This window comes from Nyctereutes procyonoides, unplaced genomic scaffold (genome assembly GCF_905146905.1).
Source record: "Nyctereutes procyonoides isolate TBG_1078 unplaced genomic scaffold, NYPRO_anot_genome, whole genome shotgun sequence".
Lineage (NCBI taxonomy): Eukaryota > Metazoa > Chordata > Mammalia > Carnivora > Canidae > Nyctereutes > Nyctereutes procyonoides.
The window spans coordinates 29,009,307-29,023,647 of record NW_026575120.1 but is presented as its reverse complement, the minus strand read 5'-3'; the positions used below and the strand labels follow the sequence as shown (position 1 = coordinate 29,023,647).

At 38.4% G+C, this 14,341-nt stretch overlaps 1 protein-coding gene across 1 annotated transcript in view; it reads right to left on the bottom strand.

Annotated features, from left to right (window-relative positions):
- Window positions 1-14,341, bottom strand: part of DGKI (diacylglycerol kinase iota) — a 420,356-nt gene that overhangs the window by 255,184 nt on the left and 150,831 nt on the right. Inside the window, 1 exon segment of the mRNA XM_055335472.1 lies at window positions 4,615-4,710. Coding sequence (XP_055191447.1) covers window positions 4,615-4,710 — 96 coding nt within the window.

Below are 14,341 nucleotides of genomic sequence, written 5' to 3'. Positions count from 1 at the left end.
ACTGTCACTCTCAACACTGTCTGCAGTTTCGGGTACTGTACTCAGCCCATAAACTCTTACAGAATAATAAATGAATGAAGAAATGTCCTCCTCAATAAATAGCACCAAATGAGAGTGGTCCTAATTGGAATTTTATTTCAATTTTTCTCCCCCCATCATTGTGTTGGGAAACCGTGATCCCTCTGCTCCCATTTCATTACTGCTGCATCCCTTTCTCCTCTCTAGACCAGAAAAAGAAACAGTTACTAATTTGGGGACTGTTGCTGATTTAGGAACAACTTTAATCCCATTAAATTTCTGCTCACAGACATTCTATACTATTAAATGTTGCCACTAGAGAAATGCAGAAGATGAAGGATTTTAAAGGTCATTTGGTTCAGCCCCAAGGCTTTGGAGCAAACTCTCCTACAAATGTCTTAGTGTCCTATGATGTCACTGCCTTGCTTTCAATACCCTCCAATATCAGCCCCAAATATCAGTCCATATGGTAGCAGGAAGTCTTGGACTTGCAGAATAGCCTTGGTTTCAAATAGACTGTTGCAATGTCCCTGTAAGGTAGAGTGACTACCTCAGTGTCCCTGATGCAGTTCTGGTTTATAGTTAATGTTACAGCACCTTATAACCAGCAGCTTCTTTCACCCTCAAAACTATCTTACGTTAGAAGATTTATTATATAGCCATGCTTCATAAGCACACAGACATTTATAACATTCACTCCAAGTTTCAGTTCAGAAGACATGAACACACACAGCCCCCATCTTTCCTTATTTCCATTCTTACCTAACACATGCCCTTTGGTATGCTCATGCATATCTGATGATGACTCCTCCCTTGCTCAAAGCTTGTTCCTGTCTCTGAGTTTGCTAATGTTCCCTTCGTTCCTAAATGTTCCCCTGCCCCACTCCACTTACATAAATCTTACCCATCTTTCAAACCGTGCTCAAGCCCCACTGCCATGAAGCCGCCTCTGTCTACCTCAACCCACACTGATTTCTCCCTTCTCTTAACTTCTACCCATGACATTTGCTTTGCTAAAATAAGGTAAGGAGTGAAAGGCACATCTCTGGGAATGGACTCACTCCTCCTCCAAATGCTGTGCCTGTACACTGTTTAGAAGCCTCCGGGTAGTACCTGGTAATGGTAATTTGGTCTTTATCTCAACAGGTTGGCTATCTTCAAAGATGCTTCATTAAAAGAAAGGAGAATATAATGCATAATCCATTTGCACATGCTTTTTTCTTACAAAACTGTTGTTCAGCTAAGAAAGCTGCAAATAGAACATTTAAACTGGAGCCTCTCTTGAAGATTAACTTGCCTAACCTCTTAGCCAAGCATATGTGCACACCCCCACACCCCCTACCCCCACCACAGCATCCTTGAAGGATGGTCATCCATCTTGTTGGTAAACACATCATTTGAGCCCATCTCTCCAGATACCTTGGTCCTTTGCTGGACAGTTCTGGTTGTTAAAGTTCTTCCTTATAATAGAGTATTTCTCAAAGTTAAGTCTGTGGACCATCTGCACCATAGTTATTTGAGGTGCTTGCTAAAATCACAGATTCCCAAGTCCAACTCTGGCATATTGAATCAGCATTTGGAGCAAGGAGAGAAACAGTCATCTACATTGTTAACAGGTTTTCCAGGTGATGTTTATGAAACATGTAAGATTCACTGTTAGAGTCAGTGGATTCTACACCTAGAATTTAGTTCTACTGTCCTAACTATGGAGAGCAAGACCCTTCCATTTTCTTTGAGGCAGGTCTTCAAACACTGGAAGAGATCAGTTCTCTCTACTTCCCCTCATTCATATTCTTTTGCAATCCAGGTTATTTCACTCTTCTTTCTCCTACTACCTCCTCACACTCCTCTAGGTCTTTTCCTGCTTGCCAAAGTCCCCTCCCCCCACCAAATATGCCCAAATGAGAGAGAGCACTAGATTTGTAACGCTTTCATTACATACTGACAATTTCAGCAGTGCAGTTCACCCTCGGATGATGTAGGGGTTAAGGGTACTGACCTCCTGTGCAGTCAAAAACCCACACATAACTTTTGACTCCCCCAAACATAACTACTATAGTGTGCTATTGGCCTGAGGCCTTACTGATAACATGAACAGTCAATTAACACATATTTTGTATGCTATGTTATATACTGTATGCTTATAATACAGTAAGTTATAGAAAACATTAAGAAAGCCATAAGGGAAAATACATTTGTATTACTATACTGTATTATTCAGAAGTATTTCACATATAAGTGGATCTATATGGTTCAAACACCTGTTGCTCAAGAGTTAACTGTATATCAATTTACACTCCTACCAGCTGACAATGAGAATATCCATTTAGGCTTAAACTAACCAACAGGTATTACCATTTTGCAAATCTTTGCTTATTTAATGGGCACATGATGTTGACTCCTCACAATTGTTTTGAGTACCTTTAAAAATATTTTTCACATATATACTGGCATTTGGTAGCTCTTTTGTGAATTGTCTGCCTTTTCTGTTATTTTTTTATTTTTAATTCATTGTGTCGATTGCTACAAATAAATTCCTTCAATGCATTATCTCATGTAATGCTACAAACATTGCTCTCTTCACAGAAGAAACTAAGCCTTAAGGAGTCTATGATGAGGAAACACAGATCTTCTGCTTCCTCACTGATTCATTCCTCTTTCATCTTTTTTTTTTTTTTTTTTTGGAGGAGAGCTCTTCATCTTCCAGACACATTGTAAAGTGAGTTAATATTGCTGAGTATTAAAGATGAACTTTGGAGAAAGACTCAGAAGAGCACCAGGAATATTCACAACTCTGTTGTCTCCTACTTACACTTATGATTTCCCTTATTCTTTTTTATTTTCCCTGGTATAGAGATAATAGTGATCAAGTTATAATCAGTTGGTGGGTCACGATGCTACCCAAGGTGTAAGGTTTATCTACATATATATGCCAAGAGAGGTACTGACCCTAAATGACTACCAGAAGAGGATCAAAGTGAGTAATTTGGAAATGATGTAGAACTCCATAACAAATTAGAGTATCAGTAGAAATCGTTCAAAAGCAAGTATTTGGAAGTAAAATTGTTTCATTTTTTTCCATTTTATATTATCTGATATTCCAAGACCAGTGTTTATGCAATTAACTAAGATCCTAATGTTAATTCATTATTTACAGCATTTCAGACCAAACAGCAGAGCATCTCTGGGTTTTCGGTTAATTTAATCAAATTTTATGCAATTATACTTTAATTAAAAATATGTATGCAGAAAGTTGAAACCCTAATATTTAAATCAATTGAATTTACAAGATTAAGAGAAATGAAAACAACTAAGTACTGATCTGAGTTGGAAGCAAAATTAAAATAATTTCATCCTACTCTCTTTTTCTAAGAAGGTAGCCAGTGCCCAAAGGACAGGAGTTCTCAAGATCTGAGTGGTAACAGTGAGATTCAAATTGAGACCCTCCCTATACAGCTGGGCCTGTCACTGATCTTTGTTCCTAACTTCACTTAAAGCAACCCTGGTCCTCTAAACTCTTATGAAATCTCCCAAACAAAACCTAGAAACCAGTCGTCAAAACAGCTAATTCAGTTTTTAAAGTCTTGTTCCACCGGCTTTGCAATTCTAGGCAGCCTGATAAAAGTCCTTGAGGGCTATATTCTTCTAAAAGCTGTAGTGAAAACTCAGTTTCTTCCTTATTAGTCATTAGTAGAAACATGTTCATTTGTAATTCCAAAGTCCTGCATTTTGCCTCAAATTTTTCTTTCATGTAATAAACAAACATAATGAAAAAGAAAAAGAAATGTATTATATGTCATTTATGAGGCCCGTTTCCCCAAATAAGAAGGAACCCTTTTTTTTTTTTTTTTTTAAATTTCTTCCTTACTCTTCTAGGGTTCCCATTACTCTCTTTCCAAATCAATAATTTTGAATTACATAAAAATTTAAGTTCACTTTCTTAATACAATTTTAGTTCCTCACAACTTAATGCCTGGCAACCATGCTCTTTTCACAGAACATAAAGACAATCTTGACATTTATACTGATGGTTCTAAATAGGGATACAAAGCAAGTTTTAAAAAGCATGGGCTATTTCAATGTATTTGTTAATTGTCCAGTTTCTAGAATTTTATCCTCCACAACTTGATCTGAATTCAGGCATACGGCAGAGATATTGTGGGTTCAGTTTTCGACCACGGCAATAAAGTATCACAATAAAGTGAGTCAAATGAATCTTCTGGCTTCCCAATGCATAAGAAAGTTATGATTTACACTATTCTATAGTCTATTAAATGTGCAATGCCATTAAGTCTAAAAAAAAGTACCTACCTTAAAAAATACTTCATTGTTACAAATGCTAACCATTATCTCCGCTTTCAGTCAATCATAATCCCTGATCACAGACGACCATAACAAATAATGAGCCAAGCCCTAAAGCCATTAAAACCGACCCCTTGAAAGCCACATTAACTGTCAACTGTCTCACAAGGTACAGGCTCTCTCAAATCTCTCCTTGGAGATTCAGGCACGGTGGCCTCTGTGCTGCTGGAAGACTCAACTTGGCGGCCCTCCCAGGGGAAGGTGAGAGCCCAGAGGTCGGAGGAGCACACTCACTGCAAATCTGACTTGGCAGTTCTCTTCTCCCAGGTAGCATAAGTCTCCTGAGACGTTGGTCTCCAGCCACAGGTGCTCTCCGTTCACGGCATTCTCCTGGAAGGAAAAGATCCACCTGAGTTCAGTTTTCTTTTCAGGCATCAAGGGGGAGATCTCAAATTTAGATTCTGGATGCAAGAAAATAAGCACAGCCCTGGAGATATGGTTGGTGTTAGTCCTATCAAAATTCTAGAAACAGAATAGATATTTGGGAAAATTTTGTCTGAGCCATAACTAAAACAGACATTAGGCCTATAAAAGCTTTATCCACAGATGCCGTCATCTGTGAAACATATTTTAAATAAAGGAAGAAAAATCCCTCACGTTGTTCAATGGAAGGCCATATTTATCCAGGCCCAACACTGCACAGCCCACAACAGTTGAGACCAAAATCCTATTAAAAGGTGCCTTTACTTAGTAAATTAGCTAAGCAGAAGGATAGTGGTATTAGAGTACTTTAAAGACTGTTTGAAGCCATATGTATTATCAGTAATGGGTAAATTATATTCTAAAGCAGAGGCCTCTCAAAACTTACTTTAAGTCACTGTGTACTCAAAGCATAATGAATTTCTACTCATTCACACTTTTCCTACTTCAGTACATCTTTCACCCATATAGCTCTACATTCCTCAAACGGAGTGATTTCCCTGCTCCTACATAGTCACATCTGATGGCAAACAGAGGTGCTGTGATGGGTAACATAAGTACAATAATCTGATGTTCAGGAACACATACTGTTTCATTGGGATGGGTGGGGGGAATATAATACTTTAAAACGGGATAATGAATAGGATGCCACCTTCCTTCTTCTGGCACACTACCTCAGAAACATGGTGGATTTATGTATTAATTGTGAATTTTGCTCATTTGCTTGAAAAGGACTCAGCTACTAAGGAAGGCACTGTATTGGGTTAACCACAAAGAGAGGAAGTTTACTGATTTTAAAAGAAAATTGCTCTTGTTTTTATCTCATTCATCAGTGGGGCATGCGATCACTCTACCATGGGGGATGTTATAAACTGAATTGTGATTCCCGCCCCCCCGCGCAAATTCATATGTGAAGCCCTACTCCTCAGTATTTGAGGATGAAGCCTTTGAGAGTTAATTAGGTCATGAAGGTGGAGCCCTCATGATTGGGATTAGGGCCTTGATAAGAAACACACGAGAGGGCTTTCTCTCCATGCATACATGGAGGAAAGGTATCTGAAGACAGAGTGAGACAGCAGCCATCTACAAGCCAGGACATGGGTTCTTATCAGAAGCTGAATATACCTGTGCTGTGCCTTGATCTTGCACTTCCCAGCCTCCAGAACTGTGAGAAATAAATTCCTATTGTTTAAGCCACTTATGGCATTTTTGTTAAATGACTTCAGTAAGGAGCTTTACAAAATAACCAAGTAACTTGGAAGTCCATCTCACATGAGTCACCTTTATAATAACAGACTCCAGAAATGCCCGCCTGACTGCCCTCTGAATCCCAAAGCTCAACATGAAGTAGCAGAGACATATACTGAAGAGAAGCTGAAAAAAATACAAAGTGCCATCATCTCTTAAAATAAATGTATTTCTTAAGATTCCAGTACAAAACCTTTCTTTTCAGAGCCCATAGGCTCAAACGATTTTCAGGCAAGAATAAGTGTAGGTTATACAGACTTCACAATCTGAGATAGATGACACCAACTCTTAGAAGAGTGAAGGTGAGGGGCAAGAGAAATTCATGAGTTCTATAGATATTGAAGGATCAGGAACAACACAAGGTGGGAGGAGCAGGCCCTGCATATCTCAGAATGCCTCAAAACTCTTCCAAAAAAGAAAGCAATGCTAATGAGAATCACCACCCTCCATGTCAAAGGGTGACTGACCGTCTTTCCACTAGAAATTTTTCTTTTCTGTTGGTCATTTTTCCCTGTAGAAAGTCATGTTCATGTTCTTTATGAAAGTCAACGGGAAAATGGGGTTCACTTCACAGTCCATCTTACAGAAAAGCAACAGAAGCAAGACAAGAACATCCTAGAAATTTTCAAGTAGGGATGGATGAGAACATACTTAAATATGTGAAAGGCCTGTTTGTTAGGTACACTAAAGAAATTGGTCCCCAAAGTCTAAAACAGCCTATTATTGGGAACTTAATATCCAACTTTTTTATTGCCATTTATAGAATAAAATATTTTTTTCATTCTGTTGTTCTTTAATTCATTCAATAAACATTTATTCCAGACCACTGGTGCCAGGCACTGGGTTAGTGTGGCAACCTACGGCATAAAATCTACCAGAGAACATGAAAACAAAACACATAATTACAGCATCAAATATTAGGGAAGCCAAAAGAGCAAAAATCCTGCCAGCAATTTAAAAAAAAATGGAGAATAAAATGTTGCCGTGGGTCAAATGGTCCAAAACCACTGATAGTAAATACCAAACTAGGCCAGAAATTAACTCCTGGGAGGTCAAGTAAGGGAAGCAGGAGCAGTCAAGACCTGGGGACTCAGATTTGCAAGCACTCCACTAACTCACCAGGCTGGTAGGCTTCACCTGGACCAGGGGCTATTTGCCCCCTGCATACTATATACCACCTACAAGCACTCAGATCCTTGCTGATAAACCTTGACTCAGATTCAGGCATAGCAGAGCTGCTAGGTCCAGCTAACCTCATTCTGAAGAGGAAATCTGATCAGAAAGACTGTCCTTTGTAGGGAAAGAGGGAAAAAAAAAGACAAGAGGTTTCCTGCCACAGTGGCTCTGACCCACTGGTTCTCAAACGTGACTGCTCATTAAAATGAACTGGTGAGTTTTTAAGAATACTTGGGCACCATCTCCAGAGAGTCCATTTTAACTAATGTAAGGTGAAACCTGGACATCATGAGTTTTCAAAGTTCTGAAGTGATTAGTATGCAGAGAGCCTGAGATCCCCTAATCTAGCAAACCCTACCCTACCCATTCAAGTTAATAGATTCTGGAACTTGTCTATGACTGACATATTAAATTTCATACTTTTCTGTCCTTGTACAGTCACCAGAAAAGGTAAGAGAGGAGGAGAGATGAGGAGGTATAAGGTAGCCCAGAGAGATTTTAAGGAAAGAGACAGGAAACCATAGATACATAGTGAGAAGCCTCAAAGTTAACAAAATAGATCCTGGGAATAAGAGAAAAGTCTTCAATGCACAAATCTTTAAAGAAGCAACAGAGTAAATTAAATCCGTTTATACACTTACTTAGTAATCTTACTTTAGGAATGTACCCTAAGGAAATAATCCTAACAGAAGAAAAAAACTGTTTACATCAAGAAGCTTATTTCTACCTTGTCTAATAAAAAATTGGAATTATCATAAATGCCCAGTAGAGAAGAATGTTTGATAGAATAATACATGAAATGGAATTTTTTTAAAGATTTTTTTTATTTATTATGAGAGAGAGAGAGGCAGAGACACACGCAGAGGGAGAAGCAGGCTCCATGCAGGGAGCCTGACGTGGGACTCAATCCCAGGACTCCAGGATCCCATCCTGAGCTGAAGGCAGCACTAAACTGCTGAGCCACTGAGGCTGGCCATGAAATGGAATATTATAAAGTCATCAAGAAGTACAATTATGAAGATTGGCCATATGGAAAACTATATGATATAAAGTCAAATAAAAATAAAATTCAAGATTACCTGTATATTATGATCACAACTTTGAATATAAATAAGAGCTGGAGAAATTATATTTGTAGTTTGATTTCTGGACCCATACATCCCTGTTAGTTATTTCTACTTGTTGTTCTCCTTTCCTGGAAAAGTTCAAGAATGAGTTTTCCTTATTTGCTACCTTTACTTCCTTTGCGCTCCATTATTTCTTGAACCCCACTCCATCAGGCATTCTTCCTTCTCATTCCGCTGTAACTATTTTTGTCAACATCATCAGTGACTTTACGGGGCTAAATCCAATGGCCAATTCTTGATCTTTATCTTAACCAACAGCTTTTGATACAGATGATTCCTTCTTTTAGGGACACTTCCTGGAAACACTATACTCCTTTTGTTTTTGTTTGCACCTCATTGGCCACTCCATCACAATCTTCTTTCCTGGACCTTTCCTATAATCCCAAACTCTAAACATTAGAATGTTCCACAGCTCATTCTCAGATCTTTTCTCTATCCACATCCAGTCCTTAGGTTACTGCATTTAGTTCTCCTGGCTGTAGATTCCATCAATTAATTATTGCCTCCCCCATTATTCCTACAGTGCAAACCTTCTCTTTGAACTTCAGATTCATTAAACAAACAAATAAAAAACCCTGCTCTCTCGGTATGTCCACTTGAAACAAAAAGCACCCAAAATTTTACTCTCAAAACTCAGCTTGTGATATACTCCTTAAATCTGCTCATACTCCAATCTTCTCCCTAGATTTTCAGCAAATGGCATTTCCTTTCTTATAGCCACAAATATTTGCTAAAAACTTTGGGGTCATTCTAGATCTCTCTTTCCCACTCCTCCCATCTGCTAATCTTATTGACTCCAGTTTCAAACTGGGCATGAAACTCAATTACTTACCACTTCAACTGTCACGACCTGATCTTCCATAATCTTTGGCTTAGAATGTCCCAATAGCCCCCCAACTGGTGTCCCTGCTTCAGTCCTGCCTCCCCATGGTCTGTTCTCCACAGAACAATGAAAGTAATTGCTTTAAAATGTAAATCTGAGCAAGTTACTGATCTGCTCAAAACTCTTCAAAGGTTGTCCATGAACTTAAAAGAGTGCGATGTTTTTACTATCTAGACCCTGGTTGCCTCCCTCACTTTCTGTTTCTCTGCAACTTCATTTTCTGTCCTGGTTACCTCATCTTCTATCATACTACATCTGAGTCATTGACTTGCAGTCACACTGGTCTCCTTGCTGTTTCTCAAACAGGCTAAGGAAGCTCTCACATCAGGTCCTTTGAATTGGCTGTTTCCTTGACTAAAAATTCCTTACACAAGATACCTACATTGTGCCTTACTCATTTTTGTTTAGGTCTTTGTGAAATTTCCCTACATCCCGATTCACTGCAAATGCTGTTTATTATATCCAAATTGTTTACTCTTCTCCATTTTGATTCTATATGATTAATTTCTATTTACTTTCTGGTCATCAGATCAAGTGTTACTCCCTCCAAGAAGCCATCACTGACCCCAAAGCTTAAGTCAAGTTACTTTGTTAGTTTCTCTCATCAAACCATGTTCTCTTCCCAAAATTATATCCATTGGTAATTATCTATTCATTGGCATAATTATGTGATTAATGTTCCCTCATATATTAGATTCTAAACTCCACTAGAACATTGAATGTCCACTTCACTTAGTTCCTGGAAAATAGTAGATGACAAATAAATTTTGAGAATTGAAAAGATGAAAGACTAAGAATCAATGAATAAATGAATGAATGGTCATTTTGTTACATGGAACTCCAAAGGGATAGAAAGGGATAAATATTTTTAGCTGTCCATTAGTTTAGAGTCGTTAACTGTGAGAAGTAAATATGAGTACCCAATAGAAACATGACAGTATTCTAAATCCCAAACAGAAGAAAATCTTTTTTTAAAAAAAATCATGCAAAATAATGATGAAGCATATCTTTTACTAGACTACATTTCTCCCATGCCTCATTCTTTTCTTGCACATCTATCTTGTCTGATGCCTAATAAAGTACATTTATAGTAACCTTACCCAAAGAGAAATCTGGACTTTGTCCTCAGCTCTAGGAAGGTCATCTCCCTAAGTGCTTGGAAAGTCCTACCTGATAAGAGTGTTATGTTTACCTTGGGACATGGCACTATGCCAGATAGTCTAAGAGAATCATGATTTATGGTGGGGCTTGGAGCCATATATCAGCTCACCCTCCAGAGGGGCTAGAGATTACATTCCACCATGAAGAAACCCAACCATATCTACATGATCAAGCTGCAACTACTACTCGAGACACCAAGATTCAGATCAATTGGCAATATGCCATATGTACTGTCACACATGGTTGCTGAGAGAGGTTAGCACGGTCCACAGAGCCATTGGAAGAGGATAACTCAAAGCTCCACCTTGGCACTCTCCTGGACTCTGCACCATGTACCTCTTCCCTTGGTGGATTTGAATCTGCATCTTTCACTGTAATAAGCCAAAAACATGAGTGTAACAGCTTTCAGTAAATTCTGTGAGTTCTTCTAGTGACTCATCAAACATTTTGAATATGGTGCTAGGGAGTCCCAAGCCCTCAATTGATGTCAGAAGTGAAGGTGGTCTTGGGGACTCCTGAATTCTGCATAAAGATATCTAGCTGGGGGTTGCATTCACACAAGAATAGAACAGACAAATGAACCATTGTGGCTCTCTTCTTACATTTCTGATGAATCCTTTTCTAGATCAATATCAATAAACATGAAACAGATTTTCCACCAACTAGCTATATGACCCTGGGCCTCTCTAACTATCCTAAACCTCAGTTTACTCACCACTAATAATAATTGTACTTCACTCACAAAATCATAGTGATATTTAAATGTGAAAATGCATAATGTTCAATGCTTTGCACCCAATAAGAAGTTAATAGATGTTCAATATAGTTTCTATTATTTTTGCTGTGGTTACCCTTGCAAAACTGAATAAAGAAAATTCATTTAAAATGGAGTCAGGACCTTAAAAAATAAACAATACAATACAATACAATACAATATAATACAATACAATACAATGGAGTCAGGAGGGAACGCCTGGGTGCTCAGTGGTTGAGCATCTGCCTTCGGCTCAGGGTGTGATCCCGGGATCCGGGATCGAGTCCCACATCAGGTTCCTTGTGGGGAGCCTGCTTCTCCCTCTGCCTATGTCTCTGCTTCTCTCTCTGTGCCTCTCATAAATAAATAAAATCTTTTTAAAAATAAATAAAATAAAATGGAGTCAGGAGATCAGATGAGGGAGCTGTCACACTCTACCACTTGTCATTAATTGCAGACTCCCAACTTACCAGAAGAGACTTACCTTGCATTTGCAACAAGGAGAAGCCTACTTTAGTACTCCAGCAGGAGGAAAGAATTTCTCCTTCCCTGCAACAGGCTCAGCCAATAAGAAAATACCACAACTCAGCCAATGAGAAATCATCACCTCCCTGGACTCTGGCTTTTCTCCAATGGACTTCTATTCAAAGCAGCTCCTCCCACTGTCCTCCTTTTCTCTATGAAGTAATGGCTCTCTCTTTCTCTCTTTTGATCTCCAGACTCAGGTATGGTTTGCCATAGCTTGCATGTTCCAAATTGCAATTCCTCTGCTAGTCCTAAATAAATCCAGTTTGCTGGTAAAATAACTGGCAGTTTTCTTTTAAGGTGGACACTCTTCAGTTTTCCTTCCTTTCTAACCCATAGATGTTGGTATTATTCAAGTTTCTTTCCTTGGACTTTGTAGCCAAGACTACTAGCCATTCACTAAAATAATTTTTTCCTTCTTCCTGGACATATAACTAGACTTCATTACCCAGCCTCCCTTCCAACTACTTGTGGCCATGTGACCAAGATCCAGCCAATGGAACATAAGCATGAGTAGACATGCACCGTTTTCAGAGTTGGCCAATTGAAACCTCCCACATGCTTTCCTCCACGCTCTTTTCCCACACCGGATACTTGAAAAGTCAACCTTTGGAATGATTTCAGAAGCCATCTGGTTAGAATATAAGATCAACTGCCTGGAGCATTGAATAACAATGTGGAATAGGACCTACTTCCCGCCTAACTTACTTGAAACAGTCCTGGTTTGCTATATGAAAGAGAAATATACTTCTCTTCCATGGTAATTATATATTTTGAATATTTTATTTATTGCAGCCTCTTCTACACCAACTAATATAGACCTCATATTTTTGTCTGGATTTCCTTTCATTATCTATGTCTACCCCCAAGTTACTTACTGAAGAACATGTCTAAACTGAGTCCTGATTTCTTCTGCTCTGAACTCAAATTCTGACATTCTCTTTGATATTTTACAATGCTGCAAAATTAATTCCTTTAGAACAGAACTATGATTAAGTCTCTGTCTTGCTCAGGATGCTTAAACAATGCCCTATTATTTATAAAATGAAATCCAAATTTAATCTCACATACTAGACCTTCCATTAATGGCACCAATTTGTCTATCTTTAACCTTCCTTGTATGCATCTTTGTACATTTTCCTCCATCTCTCTTTTCTAAATATAGCCATATCTTCCTTCTTTTGTGCAATGTTTTTGGTTTATTCCATTCTCCCCACCCAGGAACCTTTTTCTCTCTCCTGTACACATCTACCTTGAACTATCATCTCAAACAATACATAACTGAGAATATCTATCTGTGCTAGACAGAAAAAATAGTTCTCCCACTTTTAAATGAAGATAACATTTCTTCTGTATTTGTGAGCACTGAGACAAGTCTCTATAGATACACATATGTTTATATACATCCATCTGTATAAAGACGATCTAGCTACCTAAGAGTAGAGACCCATCTCTACTCTTTGGTATGGATTTATAGATACAGATATGAGTCCTTGCTCTCAAGTTCTACTGAAGTCCTAGTAATGGTTATAGGTAAGAAGATATGTGTGTGTATTGGTGGGGAAGAGTTGAATAACACAGAGTAAACTGACACTAGAAGCAAATAGTCTACACAAAAGGAAGACACTTGCTTACAAAAATGTTTTGAAACAGTAAGGAAGTTATAAAGATGCATCTCAGGTAAATGTCCTTACAAACTCAGAAAGGAAAAGGAAATCTCAACTGTCTCTCCCTGAAAATTTTCATGATAATAGTAGGTAGAATTTGTCTCAGATGGTTTGGCTCTGTGCTTCCCAATAAGTATATGGCTACTGAGAATTTGATATATGGTTAACTCTAACTGAGATATCCTGTCAATGTAACATTCACAGCAGACTTTGAATACTCAGCGTGAAAAAAAGGATGCAAACCACTTCACTGATAGTTTTTATACTGATTACATGTTGAGATAGTAATATTTTTTATATATTTGGCTGAACAAAATATGGTCCTCATGTTAAAATTACCTATTTATTTTTACTTTTAAAAAAATGTGGCTACCAGAAAATTTAGAAATACTTTATGGTTCACCTGTATTTCTATTGGGCAGTGTTAGTTTAGATAATCACTTGCTTAGAGGCAGAAGTTCAGACCCAGACACTTCTCAATGACCTGTGAAACTGTGGGATTCTATGATAACTCCCAGCAGCCAGTGTGACATAATTTAAAATTCTTAAAATTGGGAGAAATAAAGGATTATGAGGGTTCTGGAAATCATGCTAGATCTGTCCCACTATTAACACAGCTGACCAGGACCAGGACCTTCACTGATTTATAGTTGGTTAGCTCCTCCTGACCTCTCAAGCATCAGGTACATTGATTAACCTGACTAAACCGTTTTTGAAATGGGGATGGGAGTGGAGAAAATGTTGAGGTGAGAGTCACTACTGGGGACAACACCCAGACCTGAAGGTACAAGAGCTAAAGCCTAAAAGCACAGGTTTGTCAGGACCTGCCATCTGAAATAAGACTGAAATGAGAACATGCGCACACACATACCCATACACACCTGCCTCCTCCTGTTTCTTCATTCAAGGTTTCTAAAGATAAGATGACCTAGTTTCATAACCCAGTTTAAACCAATCCTGCGTGAAGATTCTGTTTCCCTAATCTTGTTCCTGAACCAAG